Source organism: Patiria miniata, unplaced genomic scaffold, assembly GCF_015706575.1.
Source record: "Patiria miniata isolate m_02_andy unplaced genomic scaffold, ASM1570657v1 HiC_scaffold_10, whole genome shotgun sequence".
Taxonomy (NCBI): Eukaryota; Metazoa; Echinodermata; class Asteroidea; order Valvatida; family Asterinidae; genus Patiria; species Patiria miniata.
The window spans coordinates 11,583,700-11,601,185 of NW_024037048.1; the positions used below are offsets into that span (position 1 = coordinate 11,583,700).

Sequence of the window (17,486 nt, forward strand, 5' to 3'; positions counted from 1 at the left end):
GCCTATACAGAAAGTGCCCGCTGAATGGTCAAAATCTAGGAAGTCAAGAGGCGGGGTCTTGCCTTATTAATCAGCAAATCTGTTCACGCGTAATAGACTACCCCTGCCCCTCCCCCCAAAAAGAGAAAAATAAGATGCCAACTTTGTTTTCCAGTTCATACAGGAACCAACTACAAATATCTGAAATGTTAATGATGCATCCCAACTAGGAGAAAAAGAACTCTACCGGAAAACAAATCCTCGCCTTTGGTTGCCACTGATTAGACTATGATGTAATTTAGGCTTTTATCCAGTTCTCACTCCAACAGCGTATCTCTACTTAAGAGGCACCGAATGAAACTTCTTTGGTGATCATGTTGCCTGCCCGCCTAGGTGCTCAACATTTCGTTTCTTACACGTACACAGTTACGGTCGCCATCTTTTTTGTAACACAGGAATTGCTCCAAAGGCTCATGTAACGCGCTGTCACCAATTTGCTGACAAACTCCAGAAAAATGACATCATGGATCAACAACCGTCTGATTGCAGACGACGAGTGTCACATTTGTGAAGAAGCGAAATTGCGATGTGCAAGAGTAGTACACCCCAGTAATTTGGCTAAAAATCCTTCCGCCGAGCTCAGAAATCAAAAATATACAACTCATATTATTCTATGTTAGAGAGTTCTGAAAGCCATGGAATTGGAGATTTGAAGACATGTGAAACTGCACCTCTGGCCTGGAATTCGGGCTTCAAACTCTAAGCTTTTTGAATGTAATTGGGTCCAAAAACTTGCGCTATTTAGCCATGCTGTGGAGGGACCCTTTATTCAAAATGGCTACAATTCCGGTTTGGGAAACATCGTTCGTCTTCTTTAGGTGAGAATTTCTCCATAAGTCAACCCACCAAAAATTGTGATCATCAGTTTTCTATGCTGCTTGAACACCTGTGAGAGTTCTGAGTATTTTTTAAAAAGAATAGTATTTGAACTTTTATACTAAGATTGCACGTCTTGCATTTACCCAAACCAATAGCGCCCTCCAATCGTTTGCTATATCTCAAAACTAATAGTCATTACTGATATGATACCTATAACCCAGAGTACATCTTCCTATACAAGATCGTCAAACATTTGTAAAGATGTTCATGGTTAATTAGTTAACTCATTTGCGGACGCTATAGAGATTACATTGGATCTTGTATGGCTCACCGTCCATAATGCTGACAGTAAACTGCACAAGGTTTCCACTAGATGTAACCGGTGTGGACATTACACGACGTTGGCCTTCCCCCATGTTTAACACGACGGGATCTTCCCAAGTGACGTTGTAACTGGTCAAATCTTCCAAAGTCATTATTCCACCTGTTTATACGTGAGCAAAAACAAATGGTAATTGGTTGTCATGTATTTGAGTGAAGCATAATTGAATTGTCAAAATTCCACTTAACAGTCTTTAAGCTCAGTAAAACGCTATTAAATCGCTGATGGCAACAGTGGAGTATCAACCAAGAACTCAATCGAATATTTCCATCTTCAACTCCCCGACAAAAATAATAACGCTGTCGGCTATACTGGGGATTTTTTAAAAAAAAAACGTGTCTTGTACTTTGGTCACAGCAGATCCCTGTGGACTCAGACTCAGACTAGTCTATCTTCTACCTCACAAACAGTGGCGTAACTATAGGGGCCACTTGGGTCACATCCCCCAGCGGAGGTCCGTTCCCCCGGTTGCCCCCCACATACAATCTTGAATTGTACAAAAACAATTCATTTGTTGCCTTCAGTGCCCCCTTGAAATATCGGTGCACCCCAGTGGTGCCCCCTAGAAGTTTAACTCTAGTTACGCCATCACAAGTATGAATTTATTAGGCAAAGGTTCCGATTAGATTCATTTAGAAATGTACTCAGTAGAATCATGAACCCAGACCACTCCTGACTGGATTGAGTTGCGTATCAAGCGGGGAAAGAAGGCACGGAAAACTTGTCTCGGCGTTGTTTTGTCTTCTTCATATTTTTTTGTACAAAAAAATACCTGTGCATCTAGCATTAACACATCCCCTACTTTAACAATGTTATGAATGAAACCATCTGATGAGACAAACTTTTCAGGGAAATTACTCCTTTGCCCGTCTGGAGCTATCTGAACCTTTAATACGAAATAATGATGTCTTGACATCTAAGAATCCTTCAACGGGAAGAGATTAAGTCAAATCTAGGCAGAAAAGAACCCGCGGTTTTGGAATGAAGCAATACGAATTAATTATTGCTTAATACCTTGGTCTCTGACATCTTGGACAAGTTTCCGACCCACGTCTCCACCGTACAGTGCCGTAACGCCCCCTTCAGCGATTGCACGGAGCGTCTGCACCAGACCAGCAGGTGCTGTGATGTTATCTCCCGACTCCATCAATGATCCGTCGGGCTTCGTGTACAGCTCTCTACGAGAACCAGAACGAACGTCAGACAGTTAGGTTTGCGCAGTATCGCTTTCTTTCCTCTTGTATTTTTCTTTACCCTACGACCTCTGCCTGATTGCGCAGATTTCCTCACATCCCTTAAAGGTTAGTATTTAATGTTTCATTGTGTGCTCTTTCAAGTTTTCAGGCTTACGAGCAATAGTCCTTGGCAATATATTCGGGATCCCTAACCCTTTCGAAATTTGTAGAAACACTGTTCCATCACTAAACATGGGCAGTGTTTGTCTCAATTCAAAGAAGCGGAAGGGACGGGCGCAATTACTTTTTTCTGCAACCAAGTATAGCCACTGATCATCATGCACATGCTTCAGGGATAACGGACTTTAATTCTGTTAAATCATAAATCACCAAAAAAGTTACATTTATTGGTTTGATAAGTACGACTTGTTAAAAACAGATATTGCGAGAAAAATACTTACGTTTTTGTGTTTTAAACCGCGATGTCCAGTTCAATTCTTTTTAAAATAATAATATTCCATCACGCCACGATAGCATGCAGTACTCACTTGAAAACTAAGCCATTTTAAGTTATTAAATCACATGATGAAGTATTTCTATCTCGTGTTTTGTTTAACGAATGCCAGGGGCGGATCCAGGAATTTTCGCAGGGGGGGGGGGTTTCATCAGCCAAAAAATCTGAAAATGTACACACGTTTTTTTCTCCGGACACTTGGCCTCCGTAAAATCAAAAAATTGGGGGGGGGGGGGGAGGGGAATGTACCAATTTCAATAGGGGGCGCTGTTCAAATTCGACGATTATTAACACTTATTACAGAATGGTGTACCGTATTTTGAACAGGCGGACATTACACCAGTATAATTTTTTTGGGGGTGTCACAGCGGGGGGGGGGGGGGGGGGGGGGTCGACTTATGTTTTAGGAATTTGTATGAGAATTTTTTTTTTTTTGACAGAGCTGGGGGGGGGGTTGACCCCCAAAACCCCCCATCTGGATCCGCGCCTGAATAGCTTTACTTGGTTGAAGAAGAAGAAAATTGCGGGGATAAACTAATATCACCTCATGTACTATTTGATGCGCTGAAGCGACATCGTTTCGCTTTTTCACAGATAAAGGAGTAATCCCTTGTGCATAAACCCCATGGGGTATATAGAGCGCGTCCCAAAATACCAGCAACTTTTTTTGCAAGCCTCTAGCGTCAGCGCAGAAACACAAGCTGGAATCTCAACTTTATCCCTGGCGAGTATTGGTTTGATATTTAAAAGAGATTTTCCTTGAAATCGGTTGGTTTTTTTTGACACGTATCAATGGATGTGAACACGAATCATTTCAAAACCCCTTTTGAAAATCAAACCTTACTGAAAATCAAATACTTACAAGGGATAAAGGTAAGGTTCCAACCTCGCAAAAAAATGTTGCGGGTATTTTTGGACGCGCTGTACAGACAATGCGGTCGCAAAAGATAGCCTGGGCTCAGTTCGGCTTGGCTCGACGTCGCTCCGTTCGCTCAGCTCGGCTCTGCTTGGCTTAGCTCGGCGTGCCTCGACCCGGCTTGGTTCGGCAAAGCACGGCCTGGCTCGGCTCGACTTGGCTCCGTTCGGGTCAGCTCGGCTCTGCTTGGCTTAGCTCGGCGTGCCTCGACTCGGCTTGGGTCGGCAAAGCACGGCCTGGCTCGGCTCGACTTGGCTCCGTTCGGGTCAGCTCGGCTCTGTTTGGCTTCGCTCGGCGTGCCTCGACTCGGCTTGGCTCGGCTAAGCACGGCCTGGCTCGGCCAAAGTTGGCTCCGTTCGGGTCAGCTCGGCTCTGCTTGGTTAGCTCGGCGTGCCTCGACTGGCTTGGATCGGCAAAGCACGGCCTCGGTCGGCCCAACTTGGCTCCGTTCGGGTCAGCTCGGCTCTGCTTGGCTTAGCTCGGCGTGCCTCGACTCGGCTTGGCTCGGCTAAGCACGGCCTGGCTCGGCCAAAGTTGGCTCCGTTCGGGTCAGCTCGGCTCTGCTTGGTTAGCTCGACGTGCCTCGACTGGCTTCGATCGGCAAAGCACGGCCTCGCTCGGCCCAACTTGGCTCCGTTCGGGTCAGCTCGGGTCTGCTTGGCTTAGCTCGGTGTACCTCGACTCGGCTTGGCTCGGCTAAGCACGGCCCGGCTCAGCTCAACTGGGCTCCGCCCTACTAATTAAATTGTGTCAAATCAGCTCCATTTTGACGGAGGAAATGGATAAAGAGCACCAACAATAAATCAAATTTACCTAAGAATCGGCCATCGGTTGAATTTTTTCTGAAGAATTTTCAGGCAGTACGCAGTATGCCATGCGAGCGGAAAGCCATGTTCAGCCATATTAATGACCGGTGTAACGAGCTGCTTCCACGGCAGTACTCCGTACTTTTGATGTGCTGCCCACAATCCCGCCAACTCACCCGGTACACATATGGCTCTTGCTCCTATGCATGAATGAAAAACTAAATATGATGAGTAGGTTACATGTGAAGCATTCGTGTGAAATCCGACGACGAGCCTAAAATGTTATAAAACAATTATAAGTACAAGTATTCATGCTGAGATCATCGCTGCTATCACCGCAATCACCGCTATCACCGCATCACTGAAGTACAAAGCAAAAAAGGTGATTGTATAGCCGACACCGCGTTGTGGGAAAGTTTTCTATCTGTTGTGGAATTAGGACGGAATTGTGGGAACTGTCCATGGGCGTCGCGAGGGGGGGGGGTTACTTCCCCCCCCCCCCCCCAAAAAAAGGGGGCACCAAAGAAAGGAAAGAGAGGTGGGAAGCCATATTGCTGTTAATGTTCCCTGCACACGCTCGGAAAATAATAAATTGAGAATGTGTTGAAAAAGTTAAGAAACTCTGAGGGAAGATGTGCTTTGCCCCCCCCCCCCCCGGAAAACGTCCTGGCGACGCCGATGGAATTGTCTGCTGTCCCCATGGCGCCTTTGGTCCCCATAATAGTTTTCGCTCACAAGGTGTGTAGTACTACAATTACGGGACAATGTGCCCTAGCCGACACCCTGTGTATACGAGACGAAGCCTCGTTTGACATAATACTGAACAATTTGCCAGGTTTTCAAAGCTTTTAGCGAAGGATTTTAAGGTCGATAATATCATTGGTCGAGCAAATCAATGGGTGCGGCAGGCACGTACGATAAACATTTCCTTGGGCGGGAATGAAGTCAGATCGGATCTGCGACTTCCAGGAATATTCCCCTAAATAAATACGGCCTTCAAGTTATAAACACGAACAAATTGGATTCAAAAAGTCAGGGGAAAGTGGTCAGGAAATGCCTCAGATTGCACCACAGAGCATCTAGAATCCAACATTGAGCGGGGCTTCGAAGAGCTCCCCCCCCCCCCCTCCAGTCTGGGATCAGGGAACGGGCCTGTGTTCTGATAAAGATGGTAAAGCGACATGAGTTTACCGTCCTGTACGGTTTGATTTGGAAGATGAATATGACAAAATGAAACACCGTCAGGTGTCATCATTCTAGGGTTAAAATAATCTGTCTGCCAATGTTGGTGTTTTGTACCAGTCGGTCAGGATCTCGTCAACAAATGAAAGATATAGGCAACAAGTTTAAATTAGTTTCGCAATCATTGGCAAATGTAAGTTAATTGGCCTTATGCACGAATTGGCAAGTTTGTCGAGTTACCCGAATGTATTTCTTAAATTGTTAACTGTTGAATGGGATGGCGCCAGACTATTTATGCAGCCTTATTTTACTGTAATATTTTTTTGAAAATCTGGCTTAAAACAATAGGGAATGTTTAAATTTTAAATTATTTATTCAAGCAGACTTCAATTAATTAGTAATCTACTTGCTTTCATTTCTCTTCGCAAGATCCAAAAATGAAGATTTTTTCCTCACTTTCAATTCAATATGGCCGACTCGTGCATAAGGCCTATTGGTGATAAAATGGTAATTTGTATCATCAAATGGCAAAATAATATCAAGTTTACGAATCCATAGAAAGACTTTTCGTTTTCGGAACGAAGCAACGATTTACTGTAGTTGGCTTGATCTGTGTCGTCCACAAACATATCAAAGTCTGCTGCGGCTGGAGCTGTTTGGTAAGCGTTGATAGTCTCCGTAGAGCCATTTCTGCCGTAGATGACCATAAACAGCCCCCCGCCGAGCCCCGAGCTCTGCGGACTAGCCACGCCCAGGCACAGGGTGGCTGTTACGGCTGCATCCACTGCCGATCCACCGTCTTGAAGAATGTCCCTGTTAAAAATAAGTTATGGACACTGTTTAAAAAGAAAACTAAGATGACACGTGATTGACAATAAGGCCGAAGCATTAATTTGGTACGGGTTTTTAAAAAGGAAGACAATAATTTACTGTATTATAGACAGACAACTTAACAGTAAAATAATAACTGTTCCAAATTGCTCTGTATCATGGAGGGGGGGGGCAATTGATATGTGCATCATGATTTATCAACGAGAGAAACATTAAAGGGCCATGCGATGAATTTTTCTTTAGTGTACATTTTGTGCCACTTTTTTACTCTTAAATAAACACTAATTTTTTTTCTAGTTATAATAAAAGCAATATCGCACTTCTTTAAAAATTTAAACTTGTCCATGTTTTGTCTGGACAATTGAGGGCGCTGTTGCTGTGGCGTCATTTTAGAAAGACACTGTTCAATTTGGTGTTCAGATTGTGAACCCAAAAATTTGCCCATTGAAAACATGTGTGAGAAAGGGTTGCTAATTTGCTTACTGCCATGTACTTACACAACAACAAATCACCAAAGAAAAGAAAATGTAAGACAGCATAATATCCTAATTCCAGCACCTTTTTGTACTGAACTAGCTTTAACAGTAAGGTTTAATGACATCACAGTTTGCCTATAAATATGGAACTTTGCATTAGCATTTAAACAAAAGGCAACAAAGTACCTTTGAAAATGGCCAAACGAAAATTAAAGCATAAGGCGAAATGGGACACAAAGATGTAATTTCAAGGATTGCATTGTTTGCATCAACCCCTTTAATTGCAACTTTAAAATGAAAATTCGTACAGTGAATGGATGCTGCACAGTAATCACACTTCGTTGGTCATCTACGTTGTCTTGTGTGCCCTTCATTACCTTGCCATCTCCGAGCACGGACCGTAATCTGTAGCCACGGCTGCCCGTCGGTAAACCCCCAAGCCCGTCGGGAAGGGTGGACTCGTCACGCTCGGTGCTGCCGTGCTGGCCGGAGTTTGGCCAACCTGCGGAGATGTGTCATCTTTATCCCGGAGGCCCAGCGTAAGGCCCAGGGTGAGGCCTACAGCAGCCAGGATAACTACAACTACCACACAGGCGCCCAAAATACAACGTTTTCTGTTATAAAGAAAGAACAAATATCCATTTGTTATCATTTCAAATTTGGACACGAGATCTGCTAAAAAAAAAAAAAGGAGCTGTACAGCCGTGTGGTTGCGAAGGGCGATTTCGAAGGTTACGTAGCACTTCATTTTGACTCACTCCATGTACACAGACATGTTCACGTTGGCTGGCGAAATCTTTGAAAAGTAATTTCTCCCGTTTGGAAGACCGTATCTTCATGCAACTTTCAGGGTTTATTTCCCGTATAATGATCCACGTATGTGCTAAAAATCGTTGTGATATGTTCATTATTTCGTTGAAATTAGAAAGAAACAAGTCAGGTGTGTTTACAAACACAAATGCCCCGCAACCGTGACTGTTCCCATGACATAACACCACTCTTTTAACATCAACTTACATGTACCTTGGTCACATGGAACGTTCATTAATTGACAGCATTAGTGTCTTCTGTAGGTTTTATATGAATTAATCCCTAATCCCTATGATCTCAGAATAAATACAAAATTTCTATTGTTTTAGCCACTGTGACCTTGACCCTTGACCTTTCGGCCCCAAATACAATAGGCTTCTTAGGATTACCAAGAACAATACACAAACCAAATTTGAAATTCATATGTAAAGTATTTCTCAAGTTATCGCGCTGACAAAATTTCTTTTGTTTTAGCCACTGTGACCTTGACCCTTGACCTTTCGGCCCCAAATGCAATAGGCTTCTTAGGATTGCCAAGGACAATCCACAAACCAAATTTGAAGTTCATATGTAAAGTATATCTCAAGTTATCACGCTGACAAAATTTCTTTTGTTTTAGCCACTGTGACCTTGACCCTTGACCTTTCGGCCCCAAATGCAAAAGGCTTCTCAGGATTGCCAAGGACAATCCACAAACCAAATTTGAAGTTAATGTGTAAAGTATTTCTCGAGTTATCGCGCTGACAAAATTTCTATTGTTTCAGCAACTGTGACCTTGACCCTTGACCTTTCGGCCCCAAATGCAATAGGCCTCTTAGGATTACCAAGAACAATACACAGACCAAATTTGAAGTTCATATGTTAAGTATTTCTCAAGTTATCGTGCTGACAAGATTTGTCCGGACACACACACCCACACACCCACCCACCCACACACACACCCACACACCCACCCACCCACGGAAGGACAAGGCGGAAACAGTATGCCCCTTCGGCTTCGCCGCGGGGCATAAAAAAAAAGGCCTTTCTACGTGCATTTTTAAAAGTTGTAAGACTGATGTTTGCAATGCATGTCAATCTTTTCAAGTCTCACGAATATTAATAAGGTTCTTTATTATGGTGTGAAGTAAACATTTGGAGAAAAGGTTCCTTCACGAGTTATTATTTGATAAATATCACCCTTTAACGATGGCTTCCATTGGTCGATACCGAGACCCTAGCCAAGTCACGTCGATTGACGCTAATTAATACGTTAATATGCCCTTCGTCATTGTGTTACCGGGCCGAAATCGGTCAACCGTAGCGCCTACGGCGCTATAGCCTTTGCTGAAAACTATCCGGTTACGTCTCGATAGTCCGAAGAACCATTGGTCCGACGTCCCATTGGTCCGACGTCCCATTGGTCCGATGAAACATTATACTGTGTAGTTCCACTGGTTCAGGTTGACTGACCCTAACCCTAACCCTGACCCTAATCCTATGGGACGTCAGATCAATGGGACTTCGGATGATGGGACGTCGGACCAACTGTACTGGACTATAGAGACGTCCCCAAACCATCCACGTGGGTTAGGGTCTGCAAAAAATTCCTCGTCGAAATTTTGCTTGGAGATAGTTCAAGGCGTAACACTAGCGTTTGCAACAACAGATTAAGCTGAAATTCGGAATATACTTAGATGATATGAGTGTCCAACTATACTCGTGAAATAACAACTTGGAGAGATTCCTAGAAATTGAGTACATAGTGAGTACATACATAATGAATACATAGATTTGGGGAAGTTTTTTCTTAAATGCAGAGAGTTTGAGTGATTTGCATATGAGACCAAAACTCATGTCCATTTTGCGTCACCCCATAACGGCAATAAGGAACATTTATATTCAACAAATTTGATGAATCAAAGTGCGAAATGTTGGTGTTATGGTGTGGTGCCGCACTGGGATTGCGAGAAGCTAACAGCTTATATTTAGACGAGCCCACTATACTAGAGGAATTTCATGTACATATAAGTCTTTAATTCTGGCTTGTCTGACCTATGTGTGCGATTTGATGCTATGTGATATGGATTACTATTTCGAACGTGTGAATTTGTATTTCGTGCATGAATTACTAATACGTATCCATTCGATATCATCCGAAGTGGTTAAACGTTAATGGAGGCAATTATAGTTTGTTTTATTACCATAAGTGCATATAGATTTCCTATGAGTAGCGTAATATCTTGTCTTATGCAGGTACCATTTTAGCGTTAATTAAAATTATCCAAATACGTAGTTAAGGTCATCATTTTTATATTCCCTTTGTATTTCATGAAACTTATATGCACTGAAACACCCGTGAATATCTTCTACAGGGAATATTCGTAGCCGAGTTGCACTATTATGTGCGTTTTACATAATCGTTTATTTTAGCCTATTTGTGTGTGGAGCATACAAAACAGGGTTTAAAAACATGATTGGGTATGTTCAGTTATCTTCTACACTCTAGACCCTTCATATTTAGTCCATGACTGAGCCAAGCGCCGAAATTAGAGATGAATAATTCCTTGCATTTTTGGGTTTGTATATGATGGAATTTCTCAAGGGGATAGTTTTATATGAAATTTCATTTTCCGATCACGTCACAGAGCGTAATATAATATCCACATGTTATGAGTGACTACTACAGAATCATTCAGCAGTTTAGTCTTCACTTTGCAGCTAAAATTTTGCTTAAGTGACAAATTATAACTTTGTAATGGACTCTGTTCTTAAAAGGTAATCGGTTATAACTAGAATTTTGATTTGTGGCGGAAATACCGGAAACACTATACTTCATCGCTATACTGACAATTAACCTTTGAACTTTTTAAAATATAAACACAATGTTTAAAAGGATACACTTAACAGAATTATCCTTGTAGCTCTTATTTTATTCCGATGAAATGCCACGACTAGATAACAGTATTTTGGAACATCGAGAAAACTATTTCGAGAGAAAAACGGCTTTGAAAAATACTCGTTGCACCGCCATAGCAACAAGACCCATAGAATTTAAAGGTCTGCGGCATACATGTAATATATTCAAAATAATGACCTCTGGTTCATATCCATCTATGACCAGAAAAAAAGGCATAATGTTTTTGTAAAAAAACAATTAACAGATCTATTCATCAAAATTACGGAAACAATAGACCTTTATCGGGGTACGCCATCTTGACAACTCAAACAAACATGGCGGCGTAAAGAGTGTGTGCGGTGAACGAGTGACTTTCTTTGTTACGCATCGGCCGGCAGTCGCAAATACAAAAAAATAGGTTCTATAAATTCTAAAAATAAGTTTTTCGTTGAGGCGTAGGCCTATTTACATTTTCCTATACATGGTCATGATAATATGTTGACAGCAAAACGATTAATGGGAGGGTTTACGACACCATCCTTACACCCAATATAGCAAAACAGCCTGTTCGTGTGACAAGCCATCGTTCCCTATTTTGATTTGGTAGTTATCACTTATTTGCCGACTGAAGCTTTAAATGCCGACTCAGATATCTATATTGTTTTTTGGGGGTGCGGGGTGTCACATATTTGCCTGCAATCGGCGACCTCTTATTGTCCCTCGTTTGTTTGTACCTTAACTTTTTAGGAAGACCTCCCATATGTTTACACGAATCCACGAATGTTCACACATGTGTACACACCCAGACTTGTTTCACATACCTAGTGTGGACTTTCCTTTCTTTTCGTGTAGTTAAGGAACACCAGTGGAAAAACTCATTTTTCTCAAACTGTGAAAACTCTTACAACCCAATTTTTTTTCAATGATTCCCTTTAGTGTTTCTCTTCATTCTGCTACAGATAAACCTAACCCAAAAATGCCTCTAAACCTGTTTTCCAGAAATGGGGAAACACTGTGTGGACGTGGGCAAGTCCACACTTCGTCGCTGCTACCTACATTATGTGGACGTCTTTTGTTCGGAAGTCCACACTGCGTATGTAAGACAAGCTCACCCTGCCAGGAACTGCCACGTCGAATGCAACAACAACGGGAAACTTAAAGCCCAGTTGCTCACTTTGAATGAGATTAGTGCGGGAGTTTCAAAAGACGTACCAGGCCATAGGCCCTACATTTATTTGCCACGCAAAATTCTCAAAGAAAAGGTGCAGGAAGAACCCTCTTTCATGCAGTGACTTTCTTAAGGCACCGATGAACAGAAATATGAGGGATTACAGGGTTTATTGCGAGAATAACTTGGCAAACTGTCACCACTACATGTAGTTTTGAATTCAGTGCATAGGTTTATATGCTATATACATAAACTAAGTGTTTTCTATTTACAGGCAACGACAGCTACAAAGATAAACAAAAACAATTAAAACGAAGTAACCCATAACATTCTTTCCGGAAAAGAAAAAAAAAAAGAGGTATGAAGTCATATTTGCTATTACTTTAATACACATTTAACAAAATGGGCGTCTGCAGGGGTGTCAATGGGGTGGTGGGCAAATGTCCCCCGCCCACCCTAAACAAAATTATTAATTGAGAATATGCTAGAGAAAGTAAAAGGATTTTAGGGGAAAAATTTGTTTCGCCCCTGCTACAAAAAAATCCTGGCGACGCCAATGCATGGCCAGGGAGGGAGGGGGGAGGGCGAAATAACAACATTTATTTTAGTCCATACACTACTCTCTTTTTTTCGCCATTACTGATTGCAATAGAACCTCACCAGTTTTCATACCTAAATGCATAAGTTTCAACAGTTCGTACAATGTGGCCTCGAACCATTCCTTCGTTAGCTCAGAGCAACATTTTATTATGCCCTGCAAAAGAAGAAAGCAATATAATAAAAACATGTATTTTTAGATGATTTTTTTTACATGAACATAAACTCAAGGACTGAGGCTCCGTCAAACTCCAAATTGAAGTCTACCGACACTGTGTCTGTTTTTGAGTAGCCATAATGCGAACCAATAAAAATGTACGTCTCCAATATTAGGCAGCTTTTTTTCTGCTTCTCATACTTTGACTGAATGGCTGGCTTTTGACAAAAATTTGTCATCATACATTAATATTCATGAGTAGAAACGAGGAAGAACAGTTTTCATCAAAGACAAATGGACAATAATTTCACCCCTCTCATTTCCAACAAAAGCCAGCCATTCAGTCAAAGTATAAGAAGCAGAAAAAACCTGCCTTATATTGGAGACGTGATCTACTTTTTGGGGGGTTCACATATCGACTACTCAAAAACAGAAACAGTGTCGGTAGACTTCAATTTGGAGTTTGACGGAGCATCAGTCCTTGGAGTTCATGTAACATATGCGTATTATCTAAAAAATAAAAGAAAAAAAATTAATGCTTTATTAATGGCTTTCTTGTTTTTGCAGGGCATAATACAATTTTTCTCTGAGCTAACGAAGGAATGGTTCTATACGTCGTGTTCACACCGTCGATCGTGGACGTCCTATTGTCCCTATTTTTAGGAAGACTCCCATAGGTTTTATATACGACCCCAATCGCGGACGTATGCTGGGAATCGTAGACGATATTGTTCTCCTTTGTTTTCTGGTATTTTACGTCCACTGTTTGAATAGATGAACACACCCTATCAGTCGTATAACACCCCCATATGTCCCAAATAGTGTACCCCGTAGCCACAACATCATCATGATAATTACCAGGAAGTAGGCCTACAGAGCCCACGATTGTAATTGGTAGACATAATTGTCAGTGTCGTAACTTCATGGTCAGGGTCACAGTGTAATCCGGACGTGTTTACATTAACATGCACGTACACTGCTCAGTTATGACATGCACTGTCGGAAGCTGTCGCCCGCCCGCGCTGCATACTGCTCTATGGCTCGGCGGTTATTTCTTGTCTTCTAGTTGCACCAAAGAGCAATGACTCTACGATCGTTGCGTACACATGCATCGTTACACAAAATGTATCTATATCCATCTAAGTAAGATACTGATAGAGAATAAACAAGTAATTGCCATGTCCTGCACGATACATAATTGTTTCTCTTGCGTTCGAATTAACAAGGACTCACCTGGCCTTGCTGCTCATGTTTGCCTGTGGACTCTCGTGTAGCGGTTGTGCGTGCTCGCTCATTGGGTGCAAGAACACTTTTCGACACTTTCACGGTGCATTAGTCACGACTGATATCGGTGTATTGCGTGAGCTCGTGTATTTGTGCAAAGGAAACAATTACAATTGGATACAAAGGAAATGTGGAATTCGCGGATATCGGTCATGCGAGTGCCTGTTGAATCAGTGTTGGCATACACATGCACCAAAGGGGAAGCCAGACGGGGGCGATTTTTTTTTTTTTTTTTTTTTACATCATGGTTTTATCGCCGTGCTTGAGTGGAAACTAGTATTGTTATCTTCAAGGTGCACGTAGGCCTATTGAAATTTATGACTTTACTTTCCTTTAAAAAATATATTCCGGAGCCTCGATTCAGGAAAGAAAAAGCACTTTTCTGTTATAAAATTAGTATCCGACTTAAAAATAACAGTTCTGGGAGGTGAAAATCGAAAACTGTGAAAACTAGGGGGAAAAACGGGGGAAAGGACATAATTTGGATAGGATTCGATCCACGGGCCTTTCTTATTGCGAACCCTATGCATTTCCGCTGAGCCACCGGGGTTGCTAGGTTGGCTCGCTGAATTTGTGTATCTATATATATATATATAAGAGAGCATACCTATACAGAGAGTATACGTACGTTTGTAGTAAAAGGATTGTAGTGCGCCGCTACCTCTAGCCTTTATTCAAGTCCCCTAAAAATTGAGTACCCCAGACTGTTGCGTAAAGAAAAAAATCGCGGGCGTAGAGGGGGTGGAAGGGGGTTATTTTTCACCAGCGTTTACCCCCCCCCCCCCACCCCCGCCCAATATGTGTGCCCTTTTGTTATCAGTGGCCCTTTTTACGAGTGCCCTTTTTGGACTGATTTTGCGCGACAGTCGGCGATTGTGCGCCCTGAAAAGCGCCATCTATTGTCCGATAGTGTGCATGATCGTCCGCTTTTGAATGTGTTAATGTTTTGAAATTGATGCTCTTCGATTAAGAGAAAGTGGGAAAGAGTGCCCCTATAGCGTCAAATTAGGTTACAGCCCCCCCCCCCCCTTTCAAAATTGCAAAAGAATTCAACAATATACGTGCAGTCGATCACCATCAATGTTTACGGCTACAGAAAAAACCGAACCAGAAATTCTTGTACACTCTTTGGTTTTTAATACCCCGTCTTGTCTTTTTTTTTGGGTGGGTCGTTGATCACATAATCATTGAATATCGGCCCAACCCACGACTCGGTCGCGAATTTTTTTTTCCCCAATCGACATCCGTTTGCCATCTTCTGATTGGTCCATTACATGCATATCTAACGCCTTGTTCTTCACAACACAACCCCAAGATAGGCTTTACGTCTTGTGAGAAGTGTTCCTTCCTCACTTTAGTTATTGAAAAGGTACAAAGAGAAGAAGTGAAACACGCTCATTGGGGTTCGAACTCGGATCACCTGATTAGAAGCCATTCATTTCATTTCAATTCTTTTGTCTCAAATCGTGCCCAGAGGGCCAAATACCAGAAGACAATTACATTGAAAACAATTCATTCTAAAAGCGATTAAAAGTTACATAATACAAAAAAATGAGTAAAATAGGCAGGTAATGCATTCAAAGTGTACGTTAACATACACCACATAACCAGGGAAACATAACTATACAAAAAAGGAGGGACAACATGCACCCCCCCAAACAAAAAATTGCACACAGTTACATCACACAGAGCCGTCAGGACTACTTCCAACCAGTCCTTGAATCAGCTGCCAATCGTCGGTGATTTAAACACCATTATTCCTTGTTAAATAATATTATCTAAAGCCCTAGACATCATGAATATGAGTAACGCAGAGAGACCGCCCTCTTTTGATATTGTCGGACCTCGTTTGGGGAAAAAAATATTTCGCGGCCCGGTCACACCCCGAAGTTTTTATAGGCGTTCCACCAATCAGATGACGAAGCGGGTTTATTCAGGCGTTGTATATTCGTGCAAGGGCCGTCTATAAAGGACGTACGCACGAAGGGGGGGGGGGGGTTACATTGCGTACACCATACGCGGGGGAGGGGGGTCCAAAACTCCAAACCAATGCGTACACGTACGCAAACCTAAACTTTGCTTGTAATAAGTTGTCATGAAATCAATGTACTTTCTCATATTTAATACCTATTAGGACCAGCTTTTATGCATCGAAAATTGTTATAACAATGTACCCTTCACCCCACCATTTAAAGGGAATATACATCATTTGCTTTTGCTGTAATTTTCAGAAATGGATGGAATTGGGGGGTTAGAAATATATAGCAAATATAGTTACACTGACTTTTTTAAGGTTTTGGGTTCGAAAATGCTATAAAAACCAAGAAAAACGATCATTTTCCTGTAGTCTGGTTCCCTGACTCCATATAAGAAGAAACAGAACAGTTTACATAATTTGGGGAATTGTAAGGTCAGGGAACCAGTCTAGCTGGCTCGTACCCGTTCATAGGTTTGTAATCGATTGCAAACAAGTGCGATGGTCAATTGGGGCCAGTATTTGAAAAAAAAGCCAGTTGTTTCCAACGCTGATCGGCCGATCAGCGTTGGAAATTGATACAAAAATACCACTTTTCTTGAAAATGACAGTATACCAGGTGCCAAGATTTTACAGGATGCTTTACACTGTCATTCACTAACAGTCCAGCAAGGTATTTCAAAATGATTTGGTAGTTTTATTTTTTGATGTTTGCAAATGTTGTATTTTCCCTTTAAATTAATCTTCCCAGTGGCACCGCCAGTCAACACCTTTAGAGGTCATTAAACTTCAGGGACCGCGAAATGAAGAAGCGGCGATTGAGATATACGGGCCCCTCTTTAGTTATTTTTTTTAAAACTTCCCCAATCCAAAGCTTACATCTCTTAAATCTAACAAAAATATATATTTTATTTTTATTTGACAGTATCTTCCGATAGAAATGCGATTTTCGTACGCATTTTACAGTTCACGCAATGTGAATCAACATTCACGGTGCGTCGCGTGTTGCCTTTTGTCATCTTCGTCCGCGTTGTACCCCAACATTTCCTACAAAAACTCTGCCCTCTACACACTCAAGGGGGTCAATTGAAAGTAGGGGGGCATACCTTTGTAGCGTTTTCATATTATCAATTCTTAATTATCAATTCGTCTTAGTTTTTAGTTAATTATCACACTTTAATTATCAATGTTCCTTTTGAACTTTTTAATGGTTAATTCTCCTGCATGCATTACTCATCGTTTTCCTTGTATACACATACACCCATGCACACAGTGCCTATGCAATGTGTAGTCCCTATACTTTTATACAGAGCAAATGACCTTCACTGCCCACACACAAGTCACTGGTCAGTTTCTTAGTACAACCAAGTTACTTTCAAGATCATTGTTTTAAGGAACTATATTACTCATTCCTAGTCACTTTTCTGAGACTCAAGGAAACCAAGATATGACTAAGTTTTCCCATTCTTAAGTATTT

At 41.8% G+C, this 17,486-nt stretch overlaps 1 protein-coding gene across 2 annotated transcripts in view; it reads right to left on the reverse strand.

Annotated features, from left to right (window-relative positions):
• LOC119737978 (glutathione hydrolase 1 proenzyme-like) overlaps positions 1-17,486 on the reverse strand; it is a 30,404-nt gene that overhangs the window by 3,625 nt on the left and 9,293 nt on the right. Inside the window, exons 1-6 of one of the 2 annotated variants that reach the window (XM_038212665.1) lie at positions 13,984-14,131; positions 7,518-7,754; positions 6,429-6,646; positions 4,659-4,851; positions 2,255-2,418; positions 1,190-1,342 (exon numbers count right to left, since the gene is read on the reverse strand). In XM_038212665.1, coding sequence (XP_038068593.1) covers positions 1,190-1,342; positions 2,255-2,418; positions 4,659-4,851; positions 6,429-6,646; positions 7,518-7,754; positions 13,984-14,045 — 1,027 coding nt within the window. In that variant the 5' untranslated portion in view covers positions 14,046-14,131. Of the gene's footprint in view, positions 1-1,189; positions 1,343-2,254; positions 2,419-4,658; positions 4,852-6,428; positions 6,647-7,517; positions 7,755-13,983; positions 14,132-17,486 lie in introns of those variants that run through there. The other variant, XM_038212675.1, reaches the window with a different exon arrangement.